This window comes from Sorghum bicolor, chromosome 5 (assembly GCF_000003195.3).
Source record: "Sorghum bicolor cultivar BTx623 chromosome 5, Sorghum_bicolor_NCBIv3, whole genome shotgun sequence".
Lineage (NCBI taxonomy): Eukaryota > Viridiplantae > Streptophyta > Magnoliopsida > Poales > Poaceae > Sorghum > Sorghum bicolor.
In genome coordinates, this window is record NC_012874.2 from 996,600 (window position 1) to 1,024,069 (window position 27,470).

The 27,470-nt window shown below is 43.6% G+C and overlaps 2 protein-coding genes across 2 annotated transcripts; both read right to left on the reverse strand.

Annotated features, from left to right (window-relative positions):
- Positions 691-3,788, reverse strand: LOC8079999 (peroxidase 4). Its single transcript, XM_021461791.1, has 5 exons — positions 3,445-3,788; positions 3,159-3,350; positions 2,993-3,040; positions 2,222-2,339; positions 691-1,254 (listed from the first exon to the last, which is right to left on the reverse strand). The coding sequence occupies exons 1-5, from the start codon at positions 3,688-3,690 to the stop codon at positions 863-865; spliced, it is 996 nt and encodes a 331-aa protein (XP_021317466.1). The 5' UTR covers positions 3,691-3,788; the 3' UTR covers positions 691-862.
- Positions 21,351-23,702, reverse strand: LOC8080000 (peroxidase 4). Its single transcript, XM_002450088.2, has 2 exons — positions 22,941-23,702; positions 21,351-21,930 (listed from the first exon to the last, which is right to left on the reverse strand). Exons 1-2 carry the CDS (start codon positions 23,533-23,535, stop codon positions 21,539-21,541), a joined length of 987 nt encoding a protein of 328 aa, XP_002450133.1. The 5' UTR covers positions 23,536-23,702; the 3' UTR covers positions 21,351-21,538.

The window sequence follows — 27,470 nt, forward strand, 5'->3', positions numbered from 1 at the left end:
AATTCTCATGGGTCATTCGTCGTCTCTTTGTTCTAATCTATAAATATTGAGCTGCTCTGGTCACTCTATTTCACAAATTATAAGTAGTATGTGTTCATATGTAGTAGAGTTCTTTTTTTAAAGATTTGGTTGTCTGGCTTTATATTATATTGATAAAAAGGAAGAGGTACAACGTATAAGTGCGAGAAGCGCTGCCACTCGCACAGCATACTATTGTGGAGGGTTAGGGATAGTTTGGTTAATTACTCACTAATGCTTGGTACAACATAATAAGGGGTTCTAAGACTACTCCCCCTGCTACCTTTCCACTCTAGTGTCCAACAAAAGGGTAGAAGGCATCTTGTCATTGTTATTTTTTTAGACAAAAGGTATTCCCTGCTTTATTGCTAATAAAGCAGGCGCACCTACCAACAAACAAAAAAAACACAGCTCAGAAACACGCGGTCTAAAGGCCTAAACCAGCTAAATGTCTTCGAACTAGCAGAGCTAGCAGAAACATCTCTCCCAACTTGATCATCATGCAGAGTCACAATACTGTAAAAACCTGTTCCAAAGGATGATAAAACCATTAAGTGTGCATGAGATGTAGAGAGCGTATGTCTTAGTTTTAACGATTCATCCTTTTTTTACTTTGCATACTTCACAACATTTATTTCTCACGCAAAAGCATATATATGTATAACAATAAACTCAAGAAAAAGGTTGTCTAAAGAACAAATGATGGATTACTTATTAACATAACAACATCTCAATCGACACCTTGGTACAACATGATGATCTCACAATTTTGTGAAAGTAGACACATTACAAACTTAAAGACATGACACTAAAACCCTTCTTAGATAGTATGCACCGCCTCTTATTAGTTAATCATTCTGCAGTTCTTCCTGATCTGTCCATTGGAGCCGGTCAACGGTGTGATGTCACCCATCTTTATCATGCCTGTCACAAAATCCGAGAAGAATGTGCTCTGGCTACTAATGTATGATTGAACTTGCGCATCGGTGGCTCCGCCATTGAAGAGCTCCTGGTCGGAGTGTAGAAGCCCCTTCTTGCAAACAAGGTTCTTGTAGTAGTTGTTCTCAAAGACGGTTGGGGTTTGAAGGTCCAGAGGCGCCAAATTGTTGTCACCTGAACCTGAGGTTCTAGGGCAGCCTGATTGCCTTGTTCTTGCGAAGGTGCCATCGATGTTAGTGTCATTGTATACGTGAGCTCTGAAGTTGGTGCAACGTGCTTGGCCAATGGTGTGAGCTCCTATCAAAAGAGGCATTATATTACACAAACAAAAATGCTTAATAACTTAGATTATTACTATATATAGCTGCATGATCGAAAGTTACAAATGTGGTGATGGAGAAATTGAATTATGTACAGCTTAAATTAGCACATAACTTTTGGAAGCATCTTCTTGTTTTTTTTTAAAAAAAAAGACATACATGCTGTTGTTCTTGATTGTCTAAATTTCTAAAAAAAATTGAGATAAAGGTATCTGATTATATATAGGAATGAATGGAATCGAAACAAAAGGAACCACATGTACTGTTTGTACCTAACTTGATCTTGGTATGTGTATAATGTGCAAGTACTTTTATGCATGCATGTTTTATTAGTATTTCGTCGAATTAAGATGTTAGGTGGAAGACTGATCTTTCAACCATCGAAAGTTCACTAAATTTGCTATCTAGTTAGAGGCAGGATTAGAAATAAAGTTAAAGCTTTGGGCAAAGAACTTTCTACAAGAAAACCCTGCCGACAATATGTGGTAATGTCACCTCTTTTACCATTTTGTATAACTACGCAGATACAACTGTTTCGGTCCAACTTTCATATGACAAAATTTTAATAAAACATATATATTTAGTAGTATGAACACACATGGGCCAACACTAATTATTTGTGTAGTCTTTCTAACTATAACTGCCAAAATTACGCTATTCATGCACATGTCACAGCTTGATAATATATGTGACGACGAAGAGAGTGAAGCTTCCAAGTCAAAACGGAACTGTATCAAATTCCCATATATCTACCAACTGCATCTTCCACACCTAACAAAGCTACATTGTTTAGTAGTAGAGTGTACGTGTAAAGGCTAGCTGTTGCAATATATTCTTACATATATATATATGCCTCCTTGTAATATAATTCCAATCCGTATATATTTGCGTTTGAGAAACAATATTTTTTATGGAAAAAAAACATGAGAATATTACACACGCACCAGAGAGCGCGACCATGTCCTTTTGAGAGAGGCCCTGCGCGGCGAAGAGCGAGGTGAGGTTGGCGAGGCCCGACGTCGGCGGCGGGATGTTGTTGTTGGCGCCGCTGAAGCTCGCCGTTGTTGGGAAAATGCTCTTCGCACGCCCCAGCGATACTGTGGATCGAGAACCTTCTCACTCGGTGCCGTGAGAGGCTTGAGCAATAGCGGACAGTGGACTCAACGGTAGGTGAATACAGTGAATGCTCTCTCTATTAATGGCGGCACCACGCCCCTTATATAGGGCCCGGAGACCGACTCAACGACATTTACATAAATGCCCCGTGACGGTGGGGGAATATTCCAGCATATTCTTTCATCGCAGTCTACTGACCCCAATGTACTCGCGTAATTTCACGTCGCAAACCCTTTGTTCATCCTTCGACTGGGGCCTCAGCAGGTCGAAGGCTCGGATCCTCCGCCCAGTTGTGGATCCTCCGACGCTTCGGTGTCGGAGGTTCCGCAGCCCGGCTGGTCGGAGGTTGCTTGGCCTGGCTGCGTTCTCTTGCTATCCTCGGACTCGGGAGGGTCGGAGGTTCCAACCTTTTCCTCATTCGCGGACCTCCGCCGGTGCTTCAGTCCCTGCACACACTTTGCATGACCAGACGAGTCGTCAACATTAGCATTCCCCGCCGAAGGTTATCCTCCGACGTTCCAGACGTCGGAGGTTCCTCAGGTGAAGGATAACCTCCGGCGCTACCAGGGGGAAGGATGCAGCTTTTCCCCAACAGCCGTCGTGGAGTCGCGCCGCCCGACCTTGACGTCCCAGCTTGGACCACCCAGCTGCATATATATATATATATATATATATATCGATCAGCATCAGCATCCATCAGACACTTGCTTCATACAGTGTCGATCACAGAGACTTTGAGAGGTGCGTGCAAGCACTACTACTCACTATGACGACGCTGTCCCTAGCAGCGATGGCGAGGATGTCAGCACAGGAGACGACGCCGGGGCACACCTTCTCGACGGCGGACTTGACGGCATCGATGACCTCGAAGCCTCGCACGGAGCCGTTGTTGGGCGTCGCCATCTTCTCGCCCTGAAAGCTGGCCGTGTCGTCCAACAGCAGCGACGCGTCGCAGCCCTATACATATATACATGGATGCAAATTATAAGAACATTCATTTGAGAGATCGATCGTCCATGCATCGAATTCATCTGCTAGCTAACTAACGTACTTGGACGAAGCAGTCGTGGAAGAAGAGGCGGACGATGGAGGCGCCCATGCGCTGCTCGGTGGCGATGGCGGATTGTATCGCCGACTTGACGGAGTCGTACACGCCGGGGCACGAGGAGGAGTAGAAGCTGGTGGACAGCTGCGCCGACGAGGTGCCGGCCGCCATTAGCACGAGGAGCAACAGCAGAGCGAGGCCGCTGGCGCTGCAGCTGCTGCTGCATTTTGTTGCAGCTGATGCTGGGGCCATGATCGATCGACGATCGATGTCAATCAAAGGGTGCTATATATATATATTCCTATCCCAAGTGCTGCTGCTGCTGCTGCTGCTGTAGTGTGTGCTGCTGCTGCCTGTGGAATGTGGATATGGCTAGCTATGGAGAATGCATGGGTATTTATAGCCCAAGCAAGCGAGCCCTGGGCGGCTGGGGCTGGGTTTGCTGGTTTTGTAGTTAGCATCACTGCATCAGTAATAACTTGTGTGTGTGTATAATATTGAAGCTAGGAGTACTAGTCTAGAACAGGCATATGCATATGATAATAAGCATCAGTAACATGCATGCGTCAAGAACTAACATATGATTAGCTATAGGTAGGTTACATCATGTATGGAGCGTGGACTTATGGTACGTACGACGACTTCACCTGCTTTGTTTGACTTTGAGTTGAATAGCAACTGATCATCCTCCGCCAATCAAGCTGGTTAATTAAGCTGCGGGCCTGCCTGCCCAACAGGAATTCAGGAACCAGAGCTAGTGTGTACGAGTACGTGTGTGTATGTACCTTACCTAGGTGTATCAGTGTATGCATTGTGTGTACCTGGGAGACTGGAGAGTTTGGTAGTACGTAGCAAGAACCGCCTCTAGCATGACGACGACGCATATGCAGAGTTGTTGAAGCCTGCATTGCCAAGCATCTGCAGGCTGTAGTTTAGGACAGCATGCATATACACGGAATTCATGGGAACTTTTTGGGCATGTTGTAATACTGTCGTGCTATTGAAAGTGTCGTTTTTGACTTTTACATTTCTTGTTGTGAAATATGCCTTAAAGGGCACAAGCAGTTTGCTTCAAGGTTTAGTTGTTGTGAACAGGATAAGAATATACACCATCGCATACGCTCACGTTCACATGAAGTGTGTTTATTTAGCCCAGTCTCAATGCATAGTTTCATGGCACGGTTACCAAGACTATAAACTAGGTAACCGTGCCACATGAGTTTCATGGGGATGAAACTTCTCTCTCATATGATGAAACTCCTTCATTTAATGATCCTACCAAGCCAGCAATTTTTCTTATATGACATTCTATTTAATGTGCATGACACTTTTATAAAACATGCATTGAGTCTGACCTTACTACTACTACTTGGCATGCATGCAAAAGTTGCCTGGGCGAGGAATTTGTGTGCTTTTAGCATGGTAATTTCGTTAGAATTAATTCCGTAAATTTTGCATTATATATAATGTATGAGGGGAGGCATGCAGTTCACACAAACAAGAACCAACCACTTGCAACCCAAGTCGTACAAGTAGCAATGTTTCATTTCATTTTGAGTTGCATGTAGACAACTGTTAAAAAATTACTAGTATATGCAAACTACTTGATGCATGTGTTCAGGTTGGGATGTAAAACTATATGATAGAATATTTTTATGATATCGTGTAATTGTTTATGTACACTATAAATTTATACACTACAACAAAAATTAGTAGACATTTCAGGGCCGTGACGGGAGGAAGTATATATAATTATATATTTGTTGATATAGGTGGTAAATAAATTGTGTCTTAAAGGCATTGACAATTCCAAAGCTGTTACATTTGTGCTGGAAGGAGGCAGAGTTTCACGCTAAGGGCAGGTACGTTACAATCAAAAGGCAACTATTTCACCATTGTACTATTTAATGTTACCATACAACTCATAAACTTTATTTTATTTATTGCACAAATTAAGGATAACTAAGTTACTACAAATCAAGTTGAAAGATAAATATATATTGTATAAACTGGTTGTTCAATCATTCTATGATTATGTACCACCACTATCGGATCTGCACTCTTTACCGAGTGCCTAGGGCACTCGGCAAAGAGCATTTCCCTCTCGGTAAATAAAGGCTTTGCCGAGTGCCTACTGACATGGCACTCAGCAAAGCCGTGTCGGCAAAGAGGGCTTTGTCGAGTGCCACGTGGCCGGCACTCGGCAAAGGTGACATCCGCCACCAACCTGACGGCACCCTTTGCCGAGTGCCACGATACTTGGCAAAGATTTTTTTTATTTTTTTAAAAAAATTCTTTGCCGAGTGTCTTGGCGCCAAACACTCAACAAAGATTATTTTTTTTAAAAAAAAAATCTTTGTCGAGTGTCTTGGCGCCAGACACTCGATAAAGATTTGTTTTTTTTAATTTCTTTGCCGAGTGCCGGCACTCGGCAAAGGAATGGTCACTTTACCGAGTGCCAGCCCAACACTCGGCAAAGTTGGACTTTGCTGGGTAAAATGCCCAGCTTTGCCTAGTGCTGGCACTCGGCAAAGCTGGGTTTTTTTTTTTTGCTTTTTTCCTGTTTTCTTGCATTCCAGACATTATATTTCACATATATCATCACGATACAATATATAGAATATCACATATATATATACCATATCACATATATATACCGTTTCATCCTCAGAACTTTTTTCAACACAAATCCAAACATAATGAAACACAAATCCATACATATCCAATCCATACAAGTCCAACATAACCAACACATGTTCAAAAGCCAAACAAGTTCATTTATTCAAGTCCGAAAGCGACCCTAAAAGAACCTAGGTCGACCTGTCGTCCCCAGGAGCCCCAGAGCCCCCAACCTTGCTCCCATGGAGACCAATCTGTCTGCCGGTAGTTCGCCGGAGGGGTGCTTGCAGGCCCGAAGTGCCCCTACTGCGGTGGTGGAGGCGGGTACGAGTACCCTGCTGCGGTGGTGGAGGCGGGCACGAGTACCCCCGTTGCGATTGGTAGGTTTGCGTCGACCAGGGGTATGACCGTGTCGGGTGGGTGGGGTAAGTCGGTACCCGTGCGGTGGAGAAGAGCCTAGTGGAGGGCTGGCACGTGGAGTCGAGTTCAAACCCGCCAACTGTGCCTGCACAAAGGGCAAGTGATCTCATTAGTACATGCAGGATGGCCACATAAGCTAAAGCAATAGGCAATATACTCACCGGAATCGAGAAAGGAGTTGGCACAAGAATTGGTGGTGGAGCGAAGAGCAAGGGAGGGAGCTCAGCCTGATGCGCTCTCGGGATCTGGGCCCCCAAGTAGGTGGTCAAGTCTTGCAACGCACGCTGGTAGTGCTTCCCTAGTGCCGCCATCTGTTGCTCATGGGCCGGGTCGCCTGCATGTTCTGCTGGTTGGTCTCCAGCTAGACGATCCTTTCCTACAATATTATAAGAGCCAGGTTGATGGAATATTACAAGGTACGTGTGTGAAACGAGTGAACAGTGAATGAAACTACACTTACCTGGAATGTTGATAGCATCTGCGCGCTGGTCGTCTGCCGAGGCGCTATGGGGATGTTGCATCCACTTCTCGCATGTCCTCGTCAAATCTGGCTTAGTGTCTGAACAGAGGATGACTCTGGCACTGTTAGCCATATAGTACCGTCCGTGCTACTTCCCTCCTTCCAACCTCATCAAGAGCTCTGTATCCAGGGTGCACTGGCCGGGTCGAAATCCTTCCCATGGCGCTCGCGAGCCGCCACGGTGTGTACTTGGTGAGCTTGGCGTAGGCGTTCGCGTTGGTGTACGCCTCGGACCCAGCAGCAGGGTCATAGACGTTGTTGGGTCAGTCGCTCTGCCCTGGTGAGATAGGGCAAACCTCGTGAACTCGTTGCATTTCTTCCCCTCATGCGCCTGGCTCTGCGAGGAAAACACAAATAGGGTTACAAGTAATGACAATTGAGCGTTAGAATAAACAGATCAATAGAAACATACCCAATTGTCGATGTAGGGAGGGACTGGTTCCCTTGGTGGTGTGGCACCCCTGGCATCTGCAAGCGGCGCTCCCGACGTACTCTGTGTGCCTTGTACACTGCGTCCGTACGCCAGCCACGCACAATGACACGCCAGCAGTCCGGGTACTTGTCGCACCAGTGTGGTACCTCCTGCATGACATTCAAGTATTTGGTATTCCAGAAGATGAATTGAATGTTTCACGTAAGGAATCGTAACGAATGTTTTCTATTTAATTATCTGCATGTACTGCTCCTCAGTGAGGTCGATCTCCCTCTCGAGTATCATCTCCCTCACTTGCGGCTTCTTCACCACCTGGCCAAGCACGTCGGCGTGGTAGCTGATCATGGCCTAGAGATGCGCCTCATGGTACTGGTCCTTGAGATGATCTTTGCAGACCGCCTCCAACACTCGCACCGCATGGGCCTCGTGCCCCTCCTCCAACGTGTAGAAGTCTTGCACACACACACATCAAACATCATTTCATTGTTCTTGATCTTAGCCGAGTGCCAGCCCATCTGGCCCTCGGCAAAGGGGGTGCTGCTGACCAGCCCTGGGCCTACCACGTGGCAGCCTTTGCCGAGGGCCATGGCACTCGGCAAAGGTACCTTTGCCGAGTGCCTGACGGCGTAGCACTCGGCAAAGGGGACGACGTCGGATGCCGTTTCGCCCGGCCCCCCTTTGTCGAGTGCCTGCCTTTGCCGAATGCCATGCACTCGACAAAGAGGCCCTTTGCCTAGTACCTGCCTTTGCCGAGTGCCAGATACCTAACACTAGCCCTTTGCCAAGTGCCAGGCACTTGGCAAAGGATTTCGCCGTCGGCAAAGCCGCGGATTCCGGTAGTGCACACTGATTGAGGCCATCTATGAGACACTACTAATAAGCTTGCCCTAAGATGTTTTTGGGAATTAAATGGTAGTTGCATGCTTTGCGTGCACATGGTACTAGAATTGTTTGAAACTTGAAAGGGATGTGACATTTTTTTCAAAGGTGTGTGTTGGATGATACCAACCTAGCTAGACCAAAAAAGCTGAATGCACATTCTCTCTTATTTTAGCTGAAAGGCTTGGAGTGGACATTGCTTTAATTTCCATTTTCTCATCAGGGAAAATTATACTGTTAAACAGATGGAATGTCGCTGAGATCTTCAGAGATTTGGTTTTGATCACTGTCAATTAGTTCGTGGGTAGGCATCAGGCCGCAACACACATGTCGTCATTGCAGCAGGTGACCAGCTTACTACCCTGCTTCTCCGATCCTTCTCTATTATCGCAATGCATTAGATGTGAAGGAAGAGTCTCCGCAAGCTATAGCTTGCTGATGAACATACCACTGTCGGCTGCTGTCTGCGTCAAGAGAAATTTTTAAGGAAAAATGTGCAAGGAAAAGAACATGGGAGGGATGGAGCTGCTCGATCCGTAGGCAGATATTAATCTAATTAAGGCTGAGTGGGTTTGGTGTGGATAACTTGTGTTTGCTTTGTCAAATGCAAAGCATGTTGCCAGCTAAAAAGTAATGGATAGTCCGATATATATATATATATATGCATGGGATGATGACCTAGCTAGCAAGTTCAAGCTAGTATGAATTCTGACAAAGTTTTTATAAAAATGTGTTTAACAAGTTCAAATAATACATTACAAGGACATATATTTATCGAAAATTTAACAAAACTATTTTGTATTCTAGATATTAACACATTAATTTTTCTATAAACTTGGTTGAAGTTATATATACTAGAGATGTTTGATCTAGGATACATCTAAGTGACCGGTAATTTAGAACAGAGAAGTTTCCTCAACAAAAAAAAAAGAACAGAGAAGTAGCTAATATGGCATATGCCTATTGCTGGCCCTATATATAAACTTACATTACAGTAGAAGTTCAATTAGGTACTTCTAAGAGCATTAAACAAAGTAGTTGGGTCGCCACCGAACTTACATGAGAAAACACAAGCCTACGAAAGGAGCTGTTTCTTTGACAAGAGATAACAGGGAGCACCTTCATTAAGATGGACAGGAGAAAACAGCGAACACTAGCATTTCAGAGAATTGTATCAGATTGGAGAGATACCGAACCCAAGGACGACAAGGAGATGACCTTTTCTCACCCAATCATGACTCCATTGTTGGCTTGTAGCAGCAGAGAAGAATCAACAAACACCACAGGGCAGAGGAAAAACAAACATCCCATCTCACATGCCTAGCGCTAGACTACTAACTAGCTGAAGCTAACCCCTGACTGAACCATTCATCCTACTTCTATCTGATTGAAAGAAGTAAACGAGCAGCAAGTTAACTATCAACACTGTGGTGTATATCATATAAATAATCAATAATTTAATTATAAGAAGGGCTATGTGAATTAAATAATTTATTTGTGTAGCCGTCGAACTGGAATGAGAAAGATGCACATATAATGGCTAAGGGGCTAACACTAGCTAGTAGACCAGCGAGTCAACTGATCTATAGGTCCCATTTAGGAGTGTGATATATTGAACAAGTGATCGACAGAAGAGAAGGCAGAGGTGGCTTCACCCAATCATGACTCCATTGTTTGACCCTAATTCAGTAGGGTAAAGTTAAAGCCGCCGTCATCTATCCACCTCTACATTATGATTCCAGATTCTAGATAGTGTTCACATGTGTGGAAAATTCAAGTAATCTGCGACAACATTTGAAATTCTTTTTGACTAGTTTTGTCTTCGCGGTCCAAACTTTGGGCATAAAGTACTCCAGCAGTTTGTCCAAGAGGAGAGGCAGACAGCAGTACACATTTTTCACTGAAGACCTCATGGCATGCAAATGATATATTACCTTACCACACACTGCTGGAAAATTGGACTGGAGGCACCCGGTCGTCGTGTGTGCAGTGGTATGCGACCATACAGATACAGCTAATTAACTGAATTTGACACCCCTCTCCTGTTTTTTAGCTTATTCAAACTTGGTTACTTAAATTGCTCTGACTTCACATTTTTATCTTCTGAAACGAACACACATCTCTTTCAACAAACTAATGAAGATTTTTCTAAAAGTTAAAAGAGAGAGGGGTGGTGACGATATGGTAATAAAAAAAACTTGCAGGAGGCGCGTTTTTCCAGATACAACAAAGAGCAGACAGTAGGTACGTTATGAAGAATCTTATGACTGATAATGACTGAAGTAGTTAGTTATAGATACCCTTTATATAGTGTTACAGTCAAATGAATTCAATGCTAAGTGCCGAAAGTGGCGACTTTGTTCTACCGCAATTGTTGGGTGTTCGGCGGATTGGAGACCAAATATATATATATGTTCATCAGACCTACAAGGTACTCGATAGTTAACAAGCTATATAGTCACAGCCTCACAGGGTATTAGATTGAAGATAGTTGTTGCAAATAATCAGCAGTGAAAACTCGTGTACTAAAGATTAGACTGCCACGTACCAGTTGTAGCCATGAATCGGTACAGTTATATAGTGCTTTCTTTGGCTCCGTCCGCTTGAGTTTCTCAGTCGAATATGTCAGTCATTCAGCAGTATTTTTTCTCATAACAAATTAACGAACATGTCATAGCTTTTTAGACAAGCGAACAAAACCAAAGGTAGTGTAAGTTGATAAACAACAAATGAGAGTAGTGCAAGTTGATAAACAAGATCAAAGATAATTTTTCTTTTACAATAAATTAGCAAACAGTACTTCTTAAGCGGTGCAAGTTGATAAACCAGTACTATTAATGTCAATATGCCAGTCGATTCCTCGAAAATCAATTGAATCACATAAAAGCTAAATCGAGAACAAAAGAGAGCAAAGATAGCAATTGCTGTATATGCGTGTAAATTAATTAGAAATTTGAATCAAGATATACTAGCTAGTCTTTGTAGTTTGAAACCGACATGGCAGCAGAATAAGTCCAATCGGACTACACTGACGCGTACTGCGCTGTTCATACCGACACTACAGTATGGCGCATGCATCCATGCAGCTGCCCTTTTCCGACCTCAATTTAATTAATTGGTTCCAGTTTTTTATAGGACGAATTAATAACACCATTAGACGGGCTTCTTCAGCGGCTTCAAAAGTTGTTTGAAGCCGTTTTCTGTTGAACAGAATAAAATAGAATGGCTTCATCGATGAAGCCTCTAAAAATATATTTTTATAGAGCTTTTGGGTGTGAAGGAGTTAAAAATATAGTAGCTTCTCGTAGCTTTATCTCATCCTACGTGGCGTTCTATGAGAGCACATTTTAAGAAAAAAGCTATTTTGCTAAACGATATAACAAAACGGCTCCGGCTCCACCGATAGAGCTGTTCATAGAGTTTAAGTTAAAAAACACCTTCACTGGTAAAGTAGAGCCGTACGTGCCAAAGACCTTAAAATACTAAAGCCTTGTTTAGTTCACCCTTAAAATCAAAAAGTTTTCAAGATTCCCCATCACATCGAATCTTGTGGCACATGCATGAAACATTAAATATAGACGAAAACAAAAACTAATTACACAGTTTAGCTGTAAATTACGAGACGAATCTTTTGATCCTAGTTTGTCCATAATTAGATAATATTTGTCACAAACAAACGAAAGTGCTACGGTACCGAAAACTTTTCATTTTTCAGAACTAAACAAGGCCTAAGCAAAAGAAGAAAAAAAAATGAATAGCAGCTGAAGTAAGCGGAGGATGAGAGATCCAATCGTCCATTCTTGTCAAGAGACTGCAGAGATCCTACGTTCGGCAAGATCGGATCCTATAGGGCAAGCTGTCTAGCTAGTTAGGCTCTAGCTTTATGTTATTTTGCTCATGTTTAGTTTCACCTAAAAAACCAAAATTTTTCAAGATTCCTCGTCACATCGAATGTTTTGACGCATGCATGAAACACTAAATATAAACGAAAATAAATAGTAATTACACAGTTTTCCTGTAATTTGTGAAACGAATCTTTTGAGCTTAATTAGTCCATGATTGGATAATGTTTGTCAAATACAAACGAAAATGTTACAGTAGCGAAAACCAAAATTTTCTAGTAACTAAACAAGGCCTTTGTTTCAGCTAAGCCACCCAAGTCAAGCTACCTAAGGAGTATATACTTTTCTAGATAAAGGATATATAAAATAACCGAAAATGAGTATATACTTACTCCCTCCTCATCCAGAATAAATCAATTTGTATAGTTATCTTAAGTCAGACTTGTCGATATTTAACCAACTATTTATAAAGAGCATAAACATTAAACAACATATTACAAAAATATATATATTATGGTATATCTAATGTTGGAGGTTGCAAAGGAGCCTCCGAACACAATGGCTTGCCATGTCCGCTCGCTGGCTGCGACAGTGGTTTAAGTTCAAAAGGGTCAGGCTCGAAACCTTAGAATGAGCAGTGCATTAATAAATTGGTTTCAACTAACCATTCAAAGAGCATTTACAGTCCCCCTTTTATAGGGCGCGGATCTTGGTCGGAATCTATTACAAAAATGCCCTGTGACGGTGGGGAATATCCAGCATATTCCGCCACCGCAGTTTACACCTTATAGGGCTACTTAGGTAAATTCAAACAGCAAGCTCATTGCAGGCTAGCTCGTCGAGGCCCTGTTCCTGTCGTGGCTCGAACCTTCGCGCATCCTCTGTCGAGACCCATGGATCCTCCGCCGTGCGGCCACCGAAGGACCTTAGACCGCCTCACAGGGTTTCTCTGGCTCGTCCCTGTTTAGGGTTAGCACATCCTTCATCGCGTGGGAGCCGAAGGATAGGCTTCTTCCCCCTGCGATTCTCCGCTTGAGATTGGTTCTTGCACACATATATCACGAAACCGATCTGTATCAATGTTAAGTTCTTTTGGGACCTTCATCCCCCAGTGTCCACAGGTTGGGGGTATGAAGATTCAATCATCGCGGTCGAATTACTTCCTTTCTTTCAGACGCAGCTGTGGGTGAAGACGTGGTTGAACTCCCAACAGTTTCCCCCCTTTTGAGTGTGGGGGGCACATCTGTGGGGCATATGCTCAAAAGCTCGAACCTTCCCCGCTGTGTTTGGTGCGGCGAAGGTTCCGCCTTCCCCCTGGTGCGCAGGATATGGCTACTGAGATTCGATCATTTATGGGTTTCTTTATTTCCTTAACAGACTGTTGTGATCGCGCTGCTTGTGACACGACAGTTTTTCCCCAGGGATTGCACCCTGCAATGGTTGCAGGTAGCCGTTGGGTGTTGAGAATTGTAACTGTCGCAGGCTCCCCCTATATAAAGGGGGGTTACTTTGTTCCTCACACTATCGCTTTCGCATACTCCCCTCAAAGCCTTTGCTCTCTTACAACCTTTCGTTCTCTCGTTCTTCTCGCTGCTTGAGCTTTGCTTCTACAGTGGCTTCCCCACCTTCGCTTCATCCTGTCTAGGCTAACTTTGTTGGTCCTTTCCACAATTTGCTAAGAGTGAGGTCTAGTGGTTGGTTAGGTCGCTACGAGGAGTGTATGCTTGAGGTGTTCGCCGCTCGGAAGCTGGAAGAGAGTTTGTCCAACGTCGAAGCTTCCGTCAGCGATCTAATAAGTGCGGAGGAATCCTTTTCAATGGCTGGGCCTACTTTTGAGTTCGGAGAGTCTCTTGTGATGGTGGAGGATATTTCCGAGATGGTTTAAGGTGGATTTTTCAAGGAAGGTCGGGCGAAGGCCCCTCTAGCCGAGCAGACAGTTCCTGACCCCGAGCCAGGGTACGCTGTGGTTTTTAGGGACTACTTTACCTACGGGTTGTTGTTGCCCCCCTATTCCTTCCTCTGTCAGGTTATGGAGGCTTTCAACTTGGAGCTGCATCACTTCAGCCCAAATGGCATTCTTACGCTTAGTAAGTTTTGCTGGGCCTACGAATCATATGGGTCGGTGCCCCATATTGATACCTTTTGCACCTACTTTGAGCTTCAAAAACATCCGAAGAAGGTCAAGACCGCCAAAGGAGATTGCATAGCATAGTTTGGAAGTTGTGCCTTTATGCCCCAAAGGACATAGCCTTGAGAGCGACTAAAAATGTTGTATTGCTAGAAGAACAAATGGGTGAGGGACTGGATGAAACTATGGTTCTACGTGAAGACTCCTGGCGTCGTGCACACTCTTGACAATGAGAGCACATTGACCGTGTACCCGTACGCATCAAAGATGAGGGAGATGAAGCCCTTGTCGAAGGTGGATCCTTCGGTAGACCAGTCAGAGGAGCGCAAGTCTTGCGATAAGGCCTTCGCCCTCGCCTACCGCTACTCTGGTGGGCTAGATCTTGTGGAGGAGATGGCTACGTCAGACTTTTGGCTGCTTGGCCATCAAAATGAGGACTATAAGATTGAGATAGTTCAAGTTCCAGTTTTTGGGCCTGTGGAGGGTCTTCCCTTTCCTCGGTTTGAGAGAGAGCTTGGGGAAGATCAGATAAAGGAGTCCTTCTTGGTTGAGGTGGAATCCTGCGTGCACAGGATAGTGGGAAAGATGTCCGAGTGGGAGTATCTTGCTCAACGAACTTCACAGGGCATGATGCCTCATTTTAATCGTGTTCTTGAGGAGTATGGTATTCACCATGAAGAATATGAAGTGCCTACGGAGATCTTGGTGGGCATTAAAAAGAAGAGAGACGTTGCCACCAGGAACGTGACAGTGAAGCGGAGGCCAAGAAACGGAAGGGTGGTGGGGCGGCTAAAGCCCTAGCCAAAAAGCCATGCATTAGTGTACTGGCGGAGGTTTCTACCGGTTCTTCTTCTCGTGGTGGTTCTTCCAGCGCTGGTTCTGGGTCGGCAGAGCCTGCCGAAGGTTTGATTGTTTCGGCTCCTGTGACGGAAGTTGGTGCCCTAGTTGGACCCGAGCCCTCGGCGGTCAACCTGCTTCCCTCGCTACTTGGTGAGGATTCTTCTGATATGGAGGCGCCTGTTGGTAAGCCTGCGGGTGTCGAGGCACCTGCCTTTGAATTAGAGGAAGACTCAGGGGAAGCGGAGTCTGCGCCTCATCCCCCACTTGTGGCAGAGGCTGCTCCCTCTGCTGAGGCATCTGGTAGGCCATTGAGCCTTTATATGGGTACTCATCGCTGCTTTTGTTTTATGTTTTCATTTGGGCCTTTCATGCTTTGTTTCGTCTAAAACGCGTGAATTTTTTTGCCAAGTGAGGCTTTTCACTACCTTGGCTGGCGCGGAGGAACTGGCCAGAGGTGCGAGCATTGCTCATGATGGCCTCGAAGTGCCTCCGCCACACAGTCCTGCGCCCAACGTTTCTGGCTTTGTGCCTCCGGCCGGAGTTGGTGCTTGTAAGCGTCTTGTTTCCTCTTAGGTTTGTGGGTTTTTAAAGTTATCTCTTGACATGTGTTTTGATGCGTTATGCAGCAGCCTCCGACTCCACGCTTTCTGGTTGGGCTAGCATTGTCCATGAAGTTCATAGCATTATCAGAGGTATGTTTTTAGCCTTGTGATCTTCTATCGGTTTTTCTTATATTTTCTTACGTCTTTGTTCTTGCCAAGCGCTTCCGGCGAGAGCTTCGCCACATGGACTATTCTACCCTCCTTCGTGTGCAATTTGAGCATCATAGTCTTGTGAGTGTTTTTTTAGTTTTGTATATATATTATTTGTTTGCTTAAGTTTATTTTGTTTCATGATCCTAGGGGCATCACATGGCTGCGGCCCTGGAGGAGCGGTGCTCCCAAGAGGTGATCAACCATGACGAGGCCATTAAGCTCCTGAAGGAGGAGAATGAGTCTCTAGAGGCCGTGAAGGCTCATCTTTCGAAGGATGCGAAGCTTCTTCCTCTAGCTCGTGAGGAGATTGCTTCTTTGAAGAAGGAGAAGGAAGAGCTAGACCTGGCTATGGCAAAGCTGTGAAAGAATGTGGATGATGCAGGGGCAGCAAGGACTTGGCCGTGCAAAGGGCTGCTAAGGTCGATGAGATTTCAAACCGCCTCCGCGAGGAGCTGGAGGCTGAACGTGAGTCGGCGGCCTCCCTGCAGGACCAACTGAAGGAGGCCTGAGGCGAAGCGGAAGGGGGCCAGGGCGGATGTGACGAAGGACGTGGGTCTTTCAGATAGACCCTCCTCTTAGGTGTGAGGGGTTTCGTATATTTAGGGCCTTGCGTCTGTGAGACATTTGTAAAAAGACTATGTTCAACATGTGTTTTGCATCTGTATAAAGTTTAATATCCTTGTTAAAGTTTCATTTTGTTTGTTTTACTTATTGCAATTTTGCGCTTTGGCCTGCGCAGGTCTCTGGCGAAGGACCTGTGCAGGATGTTTGTGATGTTGCCCTTTTGTCGTTTTTTTACAACATGATTTATGTTCTGTTGGATTTTTGGGAGCACTGTCAGGTTGCGTTTCCCAATCAGAATGTTGTAGATATGTTTGACTTTATTGATTTTGATATTGATTACGAACGATCTGAGTTCGTTCGTTCACTTGCGCATCGCGGGACCTGGCCTCCATCCTAGGTTGTTGTTTTAGTCTTTTTTCTTTATTTGGTTATTATGTTTGATGTGCTTGAACCTTTATTACTTTCCTGGTGCAGCCTTCGTACTCGATTTTGCGTATCTTTGGCAAAGACGAAGAGGTGTTTTGCCTGCTGGAGGATCCATACCTTTTGGCGGAGCTTTATCTTCCCGGCCGTAAGGAGGTTGGTTGTTCTCACTTGGTTAAATGCATTTTTGATGTGAACGAAGGTGTGTTGCTCGCTGTGCTTATTTTCTTTTTGCTTTCAGTTTGTTCTTCCTCTTCCTACATGTGGTGTTCTTCCGCTGAACTTTCAAGAGGGGTCGTATATGTCTTCAGTTACCTTGAAGCGGGGAGACGTTTACATCAAGGGGTGGATTCTAGATTGGTGGCATCGTCAATTTCCTTCACGTACGGTGGACGACCTGGTCGAGTATGTTGCTCGTGACTACTGTGAGGAAATATCAATGTTTGGACCTTCAGACGTTAGGATTGTCCGTGATACTTGATTCCTTCGTTGTGTAGGTAACGAATGTTTTAGCTTTAGTGGTTGTGGCCAAGTTTGTAATTTTGACTTTATTTTTCTTTTTTTGTCTTGATGTAATCAGCAGTCGTACCCATTGTGAATATGAATAAAAGCTGATTTTACATGGGAGATCTTATTACATTTTGAGGTTGCAACTACCTTCTATTTTGCTCCTTGCTTGCTTCTGGCAAACTAACTAGTTGCGTAGGCAGACCTACGCGTCACTGTGGTGTTGATCCTAAGGATCTTTGTGTTGCTGCCGATGTGTGTTTCTTGCCGTCAGATGTTGCAGAGGTAATAGTTGCTCTTGATCTTGCGAAGGTTAGCTGGTTTGCGATTGAGGTGCTTGACGAGGGCTTTCTTGTTGGGTGCCTTTGCTGGTTTGCTCTTCTTTTTGCTATTGTATTGCTCCTGTCAAACATTGGTGAGGCTAACCTTCGCAATGAAGCTTTGTTGGTTGTGGGGGGATGTTACGAGACTTCGTGCAATACCCTTCCGTAACCTCTAATACTTGTATGCATTGCTTTTGTTCTAGCTGTACATGACCCTATGGCAGCTGTTCATTATAGTGTCGTGGGTTGCGTGTTATGCTCTTGGGGTTTATCTCTCCTTCGCTAGGTTTTCCTATTACGAGTCTCCGTGCCGTACCAGTAGTGGTGCTGATTGGTAAGCTCACTCCTCCTTCCATGTTTCTCTTATTTCTATTTTCTACACTTTGGATGCTAGGGCTGGGGGGTATGGGGGCCGATTTGGTTTTCTCGGTGGGGTTTAGTTTTGGGCTACTATACTTGGAGCTGGTGCGACGCTTGAAGTAATTGGGGCGGTGGGTTAGTCGGGGGCGACAATGCTTCAAACCTGCTCACTGATTGATGAGGTTGGCTTGTTTCAATGTATGTAATTTGTGGAGGTCTAGGACTCATGTAAGCGGGGGTTGCCTCTTGGCAATGGGAGTTGTGCTCTGCCTGTGGCTGTGTTGTGCGCCAGGTCGATAGGAAGTTTGGGTAGTAGGTGGAGGCTACGGCGGATGGGTGGATTTGTGGTTGGAATTATTGGGCTACTCCCCTAGGTACGAAGGATAACAAGGTTGTTGGTGTGGGTGGCGAATGTATAATTTACCTCCCTTGGTTGGCTGGGTTGTGGAGGTTGTGGGGTGGTCCTGCTCTTGATTGTTTCTTGAGTTTCTTTGGCATCTAGGCAATCTCTAGTTGTGTGTTCTTTTTCTTCCCCATAAAAGAAACAATATTGTTTTTGTTGCCTCTGCTTCTGATTTCTTCCCCAACCCCTACTTTGGATACTTCCCTTCGCATGGTGGAACCTACATGCTGTGTTTGACGTCTCCATCGGTAGAGACATTTTACTCGACTGGTCATTATTTGGCTGCTCAATGTTGAACATTTGGCTGCCCTGTTCTTACCGTGGCTGCCGACCATCTCGGTTTACATTGTTTCTCTGCTGATTCCTGTCACTGGCTTGCTTTTTTTGCTAATTCTGCTCTTCTAGTCTTTTGCAGAAGTCATTATCAGATTTGTAGTACTTTTCAAACTCATGGTACAGCTCCTACATAGATGTTGGTATCTCCCTGGTTAAGTGGGCCGTGAAGGGTGCGGAGGCCCTTGATCGTTGCCTCGATGGTGACTTCCTCTAACACACTTGGTGCCTTCCCTTTAGTTTGGACAAAAACCTTTGAAAGTAATCTTGCAAGGCCTCCCCCTGACCCTGCCAGCACTAGAACAGATCCGTGAAAGTTAGTGATTTGATGGTGAACCCTTGGACATTTGCCAGAATTTTATCCTGCTGTAGGCTCAACAGCTAAGCCTGTAATTGCTGAAGTTCCTGAACTGTTGTGGGTTCCGGCTGTTCCTCCATGGGCGGGGCCTGATCCACCACCGGTTGCTCATCCACCGCGTCCTCATTCTCTGCAGTCGTGTATGTGCTTCGAGCAGCGCATCTAGGCCTTCCCCTTCTAACGGCTTCAGCAGGCGCTCTTGTGGCGCTGCTTCTTTTGCCAGCCATCATGGGTTATCTCGTGCCCCACGGTGGGTGCCAATATTAGAGGTTGCAAAGGAGCATGTGAACACAACGGCTTGCCAGGTCCGCTCGCTCGTTGCGGCGAGTGATTTAAGTTCAATAGCGGCCAGGCTCGAAACCCTAGAATGAACAGTGCATTAATAAATTGGTTTCAACTAACCCTTCAAAGAGCATTCACAGTCCCCTTTTATAGGGCCCAAATCCTGATCAAAATCTATTACAAAAATACCCCATGACGGTGGAGGAATATCCCAGCATATTCCACCACCACAGTTTACACCTTATAGGGCTACTTAGGTAAATTCAAACTGCAAGCTCATTACAGGTTAGCTCATCGAGGCCTTGTTCTTGTCGTGGCTCAAATCTTCATGCATCCTCCGTCGAGACCCATGGATCCTCCACCGTGCGGCTGCCGAAGGACCTCGGACCGCCTTGCAGGGTTTCTCTAGCTCGTCCTTGTTCAGGGTCAGCACATCCTTCGTCGCTTGGGAGCTGAAGGATCCCCTGCGATCCTCCGCTCGAGATTGGTTCCTGCACACATATATCATTAAACTGATCTGTATCAATGTTAAGTTTTTTCGGGACCTTCGTCCCCCATTGTCCACAGGTTGGGGTATGAAGGTTCAATCATCGCGGTCGAATTACTTCCTTTCTATCGAACGCGGCTGGGGGCAAAGGCATGGTTGAACTCCCAACATCTAATGATATTAATTTGGTGTCATAAATCTTGATGCTCTTTTCTTTAAATTTAGAAGAAATTTAAATAAATGACTTAAGACAACTCTAGAAATTGATTTATTCATGGATGGAGAGATTGAGTAAGTTGTATTATTGCTTATTTAGTGTTCTCGACATAAACTTACGTAGCAGTTGATTTTTTTGTAAATAAGTTGGATCTTGAATTAGGGGGAGGATAACAAAAGGAGACACGCTTGCTTGGGCATTTAATCAATCAAGTATCCTCTAGTCACAATAAGTGATGCTTTGCAATTATTTGAGTCAATTACAGGTCTATTTTTGACAACTCTAAGCTCCTTTTTATGTGTTGTGTTTGAATGTTTGAAAGTTTTCATAAAAAAATATAACAAAAGTATTGGTCAAATTTTGAAATAATTGACTTGAGGCAACCCCTAAGGCTCTAAATGCCACTTATCTGTGACTAGAGAGAGTATTTATATATGTTAGGCTAGACTCAATGGAGATTTTATCTGGGTATCATTTGCATTTAATAATGTAACACACATCAACACATTTGATGACTTGTCAGATAATTATGAAGAAAGAGATAGATGAGAGATGAAACTCTATTGACATGATCTTTATGAGTCATTAAATTAAATGTCTATGAAATGATAAATTGAAACATTCCATTGAGTCATTAAATTAAAAGTCTATGAAATCATAGATTGAAACATTGCATTGAGAATGGGTGTATTCATCATTGTTTTATTTCATTCTATATGACATGGCAGTCATAGAAACAACATCATGGAACTCCTGTTGGGACTCGCATTGCAAAGCTTTATTGAAAGGGTGTAGAAGATCAAACCAGTAATCATGTCATGACATCATTTAGAGACAACATGTTCTATATGCAAATTAAGTACATAAGAAGATCAATTGCACAACACTGGAGAAGAGTTATTGTTAGAAATTGATGATGCACATCGCTATCAATCCATCTCAAGAACTTATTAGAGGGCCATTCGAGGTTTATCGCTTAACCAACAAATGCATCTTATATGTATGCTTTGTTAGTTATTTTGATTAAATTAAACTATAGGTTCACATAGCAAGCCTTAGGTGATTCTCCATGCGGTAGAGTATCAAATATATCAATGTGGCTGAATCTGCACAATGCATGGTCTCTGAAGATATCCTCTAATTGTTCATATTTACTTGTTGCATACTTCACGCCAGTAGTTATAGTGTTTCTTCATGCAAAATATATTGGTCAAAAAGATGACATAAACAAGAAGTGATTCATTCATCATTTAAAAAGAAATGACATGCAAACACATCAAACACAACACAATGACTTCACAGTTGTAAAATATATGTAAAGCTACAAAAAGTCACTAGACATGCATAACTGAAGAAGAACAAGCCTCAAAGATAGTTCATTCGCAGTCCATCATCTTAATTAATGAACTAATTAACTCTTCTGCAGTTCTTTCTTATCTGGCCATTGGAGCCCGTCAATGGTGTGATGTCACCCATCTTAATCATACCCGTCACAAAATCTGTGAAAAATGTGCTCTGGCTACCAACATAGGATTGGACCAGCGTGTCGGTGGCTCCACCATTGAAGAGCTCTTGGTCAGAGTGTAGAAGCCCCTTCTTGCTAAGAAGGTTCTTGTAGTAGTTGTTCTCAAAGACAGTAGGGGTTTGAAGGTCCAATGGTGCCAAATTGTTGTCACCTGCACCTGAGGTGCTTGGGCAACCTGATTGCCTTGTTTTTGCAAAGGCAGAGTTGATGTCGGTGTCGTTGTATATGTGGGCTCTGAAGTTGGTGCAACGTGCTTGCCCAATGGTGTGAGCACCTGGCAAAATTAAGAGAGAGGCAAATGAAGGAAAGGCCTAAAGAAATAAATAATGACACATTACTTAAGTATAGAAGAAATGACTGATTGGCTTATTTGTTTGCTTGTTTTTTCACAAGAAGATTGGCCATTCTACTAAAAAAAGTAAGAGCATAAAACATTTTTTTCCTTTTTAAATAAACAGGTTGTTGTTGATTCTTTGTAAACATATATAATTAGAAAGGAAAAAAGTATTCGATTCTAGGTAGGAAGCGACAGAAAAGGAACAATATGTGTGGCTGTAGTTGTAGTTAATTGCAATCTAGCTGGGAAAGATGTCGACCGATCGACTTTATGGATGTATGCTTATATATTGCTTTTTCTATACCATCTGATTAGTTAAGATCGATATCTGATGGCACGCTGATCTTTCAACTTAGACACAGAGAGTTGGTTGAAGTCGGCATTTATATTATCGCCAGGTTTATAACATGCAAGAATAGAATAAATTAGCTTTTGCATCCACACACATCTTGTTTTACTTTCTTCTGGAAACTCATACCGACAACCTTCGGGTGTCACAGTCACCTTTACCAACTTTTTGTCACTCAATATATATTCAACCTCGATGCCTCATTTTTACCAACTAATTAACCAGTATATATACAATATATGCATGTCATATGTATGTGATATTGTGATGTGAAGAAGGTTAAGTCAAAACTGAGCTGTCAATTCTGTTGGTTAAGTAAGTGTCTACCAGCTGTTTGTTTATCAACTAAAGGTGTAGTCTAAAGCTCGTGTGGAGTGAGTCCCTTTATTCTCTCCTTCTTCCTTCATTCTACAGTTGTTCATTTTGGGACAAGTTTTGAACACATGTCTAAGTAGTAGTTAGTACAAGTTTGTTATTTTGAGAAAAGATGGTAAAAAGTAATAACAAGAGAGTTAACGGTTTTAGAAAATTTATTACTCCAAGTTGGTAGGTAATGAATTAATAATAAGATAAATAACGGTGCAACGTTATTTATTACCAGAGAGCGCGACCATGTCCTTTTGAGAGAGTCCCTGCGCGGCGAAGAGCGAGGTGAGGTTGGCGAGCCCCGACGTCGGCGGCGGGATGTTGTTGTTGGCGCCGCTGAAGCTCGCCGTCGTCGAGTCCCGCCGCCCGACCTTGACGTCCCAGCTCGGCCCGCCCAGGATGACGACGCTGTCCCTGGCGGCGATGGCGAGGATGTCGGCGCAGGAGACGACGCCGGGGCAGACCTTCTCGACGGCCGACTTGACGGCGTCGATGACCTCGAAGCCTCGCACGGAGCCGTTGTTGGGCGTCGCCATCTTCTCGCCCTGGAAGGTGGCCGTGTCGTCCAGCAGCAGCGACGCGTCGCAGCCCTGGACGAAGCAGTCGTGGAAGAAGAGGCGGACGATGGAGGCGCCCATGCGCTTCTCGTTGGCGATGGCGGATTTCATCACCGACTTGACGGCGCCGTAGACGCCGGGGCAGGAGTAGGAGTAGAAGCCCGTGGACAGCTGCGCCGACGAGGTGCCGGCGACGGCGAGCGCCAGGAGCAGCAAGAGGAGAGCAGCAGCTGATGATGATGATGCACGATCAGTGGTGGCCATGGCCATGGTATGGTATGGTCGTCGTCGTCTGGGTCTGGCGGTAGTAAGCACAAGAGACGAGTGCAGAGCGTCCTTTGCTTTGCCTTATTGCCTTATTGCCTGGAGGAGATCGAGGTACATATTTATAGCAGAAACACCTGGACCGGCCTGTGGTTTGTGTCTATGGACTACAGTGTCTCATATATATCGTGTACTACCACGTATGCATCAAATATGATTACATGCATTACATCACGATTTTTTTCATGTATATAAAATTAATATGCATGTATCATATATATATCATCACCACCTACTGCTCGATCATGTGTTGGACTTTGAGTTGAAAAGCAATCGACGAAATAAAGGCATGCATGCAAGGCAGCTAGGTACGTACGCGTGCTGTGTGTCGTTGGCCGCGCAGGAATCACGCGGTTCACACCAACTCACTGATGACTTCGTAAGGGCACTCACAAGACTCTGTCACAGAGTCCAAGATAATTATTACATATTATTTATGGTATTTTGCTGATATGGCAGCATATTTATTGAAGAAAGAGTTAGAAAAAATAAGACTCCAAGTCTTATTTAGACTCTAAGTCCACATTATTCGAGGTAATAAATAACTTTAAACTGTATGATAGAGTCTGCATTGTGAGTACCTTAAAAGCACAACACAGCACCATCATGCAATGCAGTTGTATTGAATGGGAACACTTGGACCTCTAGGCTCGGCTCTAGTACGTATATATCGAAGCAAACTGAAAGCCGACACACACGGTTGAGTAAAGCTACGTACGACTCGGCCGACCTACCTGCCCTTTTCTTAGGAACCGGCCGTTTACGTCTACCAAATAAGCTTCTGCCAACGTCTCTTCTAGCTAGTTTATTAAAGTAATCTGTTATAGTTACATGCACTTTATTACCTGCCATCATCATGAATAATGGATGCGCATGTACTTCACGGTCATTTGGTTGTGGTGAATATATTTGTTGGCGGTCTCGATTGTACGTACTCGAGAGTCTCTGATCATCAGCACGTACTTTTTCAACTGTTTATTATGTCATCTGATCGATGGAGCTTATCCGGCTGCATGCTCACCATTCCGGTCATGCATCCACGTCGTCATAGACGATGCTAGCTGCAGACATGCATGGCCCTAATCGTCAACTTTGTTGGGCACTACTACGACTGACCTACTACATAACAAGTATACAAAGTCCTCCCTTTCAACTTTACAAAAGTGATATACTATGGCGGTCTTGTTTAGTTCGCGAAAATTGTTGGTTTTCGCTACCGTAGCACTTTCGTTTGTATTTGATAATTATTATCTAATCATAGACTAACTAGGTTCAAAAGATTCGTCTCGTAAATTACAGGCAAACTATACAATTAGTTTTTGTTTTCGTCTATATTTAATACTTCATGCATATATCTAGAAATTTGATGTGACGAGAAATTTTAAAAAAATTTTGGAAAGTAAACAAGGCCTATATAGTATATGCCATAGCTCTTTACCGCGTAGTATGATAAAATATGATATGTCCCCATGATCACCCATGCATGTCATGCTTTCTCTGATAATGAAGTCGCCATGCATGCTTAGTTAGTTAACAATCTAGCTCCATTTGTTCGCCACAACGCGTACATGCATGACAAAGAGTCAACAGTCTCTCCATTCTCAGAATGTTTTGCATTGCTTAGAAGTTAATAAATTGCCGTTTTATTCTAATCAATCGATCAATCAAAATTAAGTTGTTGTGAATAGCTAGGACAGGCATCTATCCAACGTACGTCTCAGATCAGTTCACCAGCCCTGTCAACTTTCTGCACTGCATGCCATGCACCATGCACAGCGCCAGAAGCATCTGATACTGTGTGTGATTGATATCGAAATATCTGTTTGCAGATGCTATGGTCAAAGAATGTGATAAAGGCATTATTAGGTACGGTTCACTCACTGTTCACACGCTCACCAACCACCCCCTTGCATTGGAGACTTGGCCACGCACATGGAAGGAACCCAAGTAGCAGTACTAGTAAAAACCCGGCCTGTCCGATCACTTAATTAGTTTGGGCATTGTTCTAGACAATGTCTTGCTTCTAAGCAACTCCAACAGTTTGCTAAAAGTACTTGAATTCTAGAATTTTTATTAAAATCATAAAAAATAGCCTCCAATAAATTGGCAAAACTACTTGGCAATTTTATGAGCTTAGCAAAATTCTCCCTTCACTTGGCAAATATGTCAAGTCCTCCATCGCTTGGCATCACGTGTATCACAATTTGCCAACTTGTTGGAGCTCAATTTTGTGATTTTGACAAAAATCCTATGATGTCAAATTCTTTTGCCAAGCCCAAATAGCAAACTGTTGTAGAAGACCTCTTTTTTCACTTGGCATTTGGTTTTGAGACTTGACAAAAGTATAGATTTGCCAAGTGAGTTTTAGCAAACTGTTGGAGTTGCTCTTCAAGGAAAAAATCTGAAGGGTGGAGAAGATTCCAAATAATGTTTCTTAATTATATTAATTACATGTTATTTTATTTTTAGTAGGTTTAAGAAGGTACATCACAGTATACAAATTGATTGCCTATCAGCCATGTTTTATTTCAAGGAAGTGAAAGGTTCCAACATCGACGGTTATTTCTGTCTACAAGGAAGTACTAATTCAGGCATTCAGTCTCAAGGTACGGTATGGTACTAATAAACTACTAACAAATTAAACAGAAGAAGTACGTGAAAACACTTAACCATATGTGCATGTTACCTAATACTAATATATAAATGAATAAATATAATTTAGGATCTAGCTAGCATATGTGATTTTCATTTCGTCATTGGCTATAAACCGATGAAATGTCGCTGATCTGCAAAGATTTTGTGTTGATTGAGATTAGTTCGTGAGTAGCTATCTCTTGCAACACGTATCAATGTAGCAGGTCCGCGGGTGACCAACCCCAGTCCTTTCTGGGAGCATGCAAATCTGCTCAAGATTCGTGCTGGACCACACCTCCGAGGCTCTGACTCCAGTATTCGTGCTGCTTCAGCATGCGAAGTTGTGCAGCACTAATCTTGGCGTAATCTTGGGGGGGGTGGGCCGGTGGGGGGAGTTTGAACAGTATCAGACGATATATAAACAAATATATTAGGACATATATATACTAGTTCATCAAACCATACTAGCTTCTATATGGACTAGAATCAATATTGAAAATCCACAAAGCTATTTATTTTATGCCCCCTCTTCCAAATAGAAAAGTTGTCTACTACAAAGTCACATATCACATCAAGTTCTATAGTTTTGTTATTAAGTTTGTACTCGTCTAATTTCATACAAAAAGGTTGAAGTGTTTTTATATGAAAGAGAGAGAGATACCATGTCACACAGAGTAATTGACAACAATGCTAATTGGCTAGGCTCTGCTGACAGATGATTGTACATTGAGCTGACAAGCAGCCTGACGTGGATCGATTGCATAACCTACCATGTAAAGGATGTATAAACAAAGTTGAGTAATAATAAGGTAATAAGCTAGCTCTACCAATCAAATCGAGTTCTACAGAAATTTGGATAAGAACCGTCCAGCTACTGCACGCAGTCAGCAGGGATCACAGATTCGATGGATAAATGGATCATAACATCCGTGTGCATTATACATACAATATAGCTAGTGACGCTATATAGTATAGGTCTAAAGTTACATCCATGACATGACATGTCTCTATGGAAAAACTCCAATTCAGTTTTTCATCCCTTTTTCACCACATCGATGATCCAGAATTAATGTTTTTGACTGGCTACCTATTAGTTGGGGCTGCTGGTTGCAACTTGAATTAGCTAGGGAGGTAAAGTTTAATTAGCTTCAAAGGAGAGGTTTGAGTTTGACAGCGGCAAAGTTTGGGGAAAAAGGCTGAAAGATCGATGCCTCAGCTGCAGCATGCATGGAGAGACGTACAACGAG

Bases quoted from the DNA above. Each gene is read 5' to 3' on its own strand.
- LOC8079999 (XM_021461791.1), bottom strand. From the start codon at position 3,690: ATGGCCCCAGCATCAGCTGCAACAAAATGCAGCAGCAGCTGCAGCGCC. The intron at 3,351-3,444 runs GTACGTTAGTTA...ATATATGTATAG, and splicing joins TCCACGACTGCTTCGTCCAA to GGCTGCGACGCGTCGCTGCT. The intron at 3,041-3,158 runs GTGAGTAGTAGT...ATATATATGCAG, and splicing joins CTAGGGACAGCGTCGTCATA to CTGGGTGGTCCAAGCTGGGA.
- LOC8080000 (XM_002450088.2), bottom strand. From the start codon at position 23,535: ATGGCCATGGCCACCACTGATCGTGCATCATCATCATCAGCTGCTGCT. The intron at 21,931-22,940 runs GTAATAAATAAC...TAATTTTGCCAG, and splicing joins GGACATGGTCGCGCTCTCTG to GTGCTCACACCATTGGGCAA.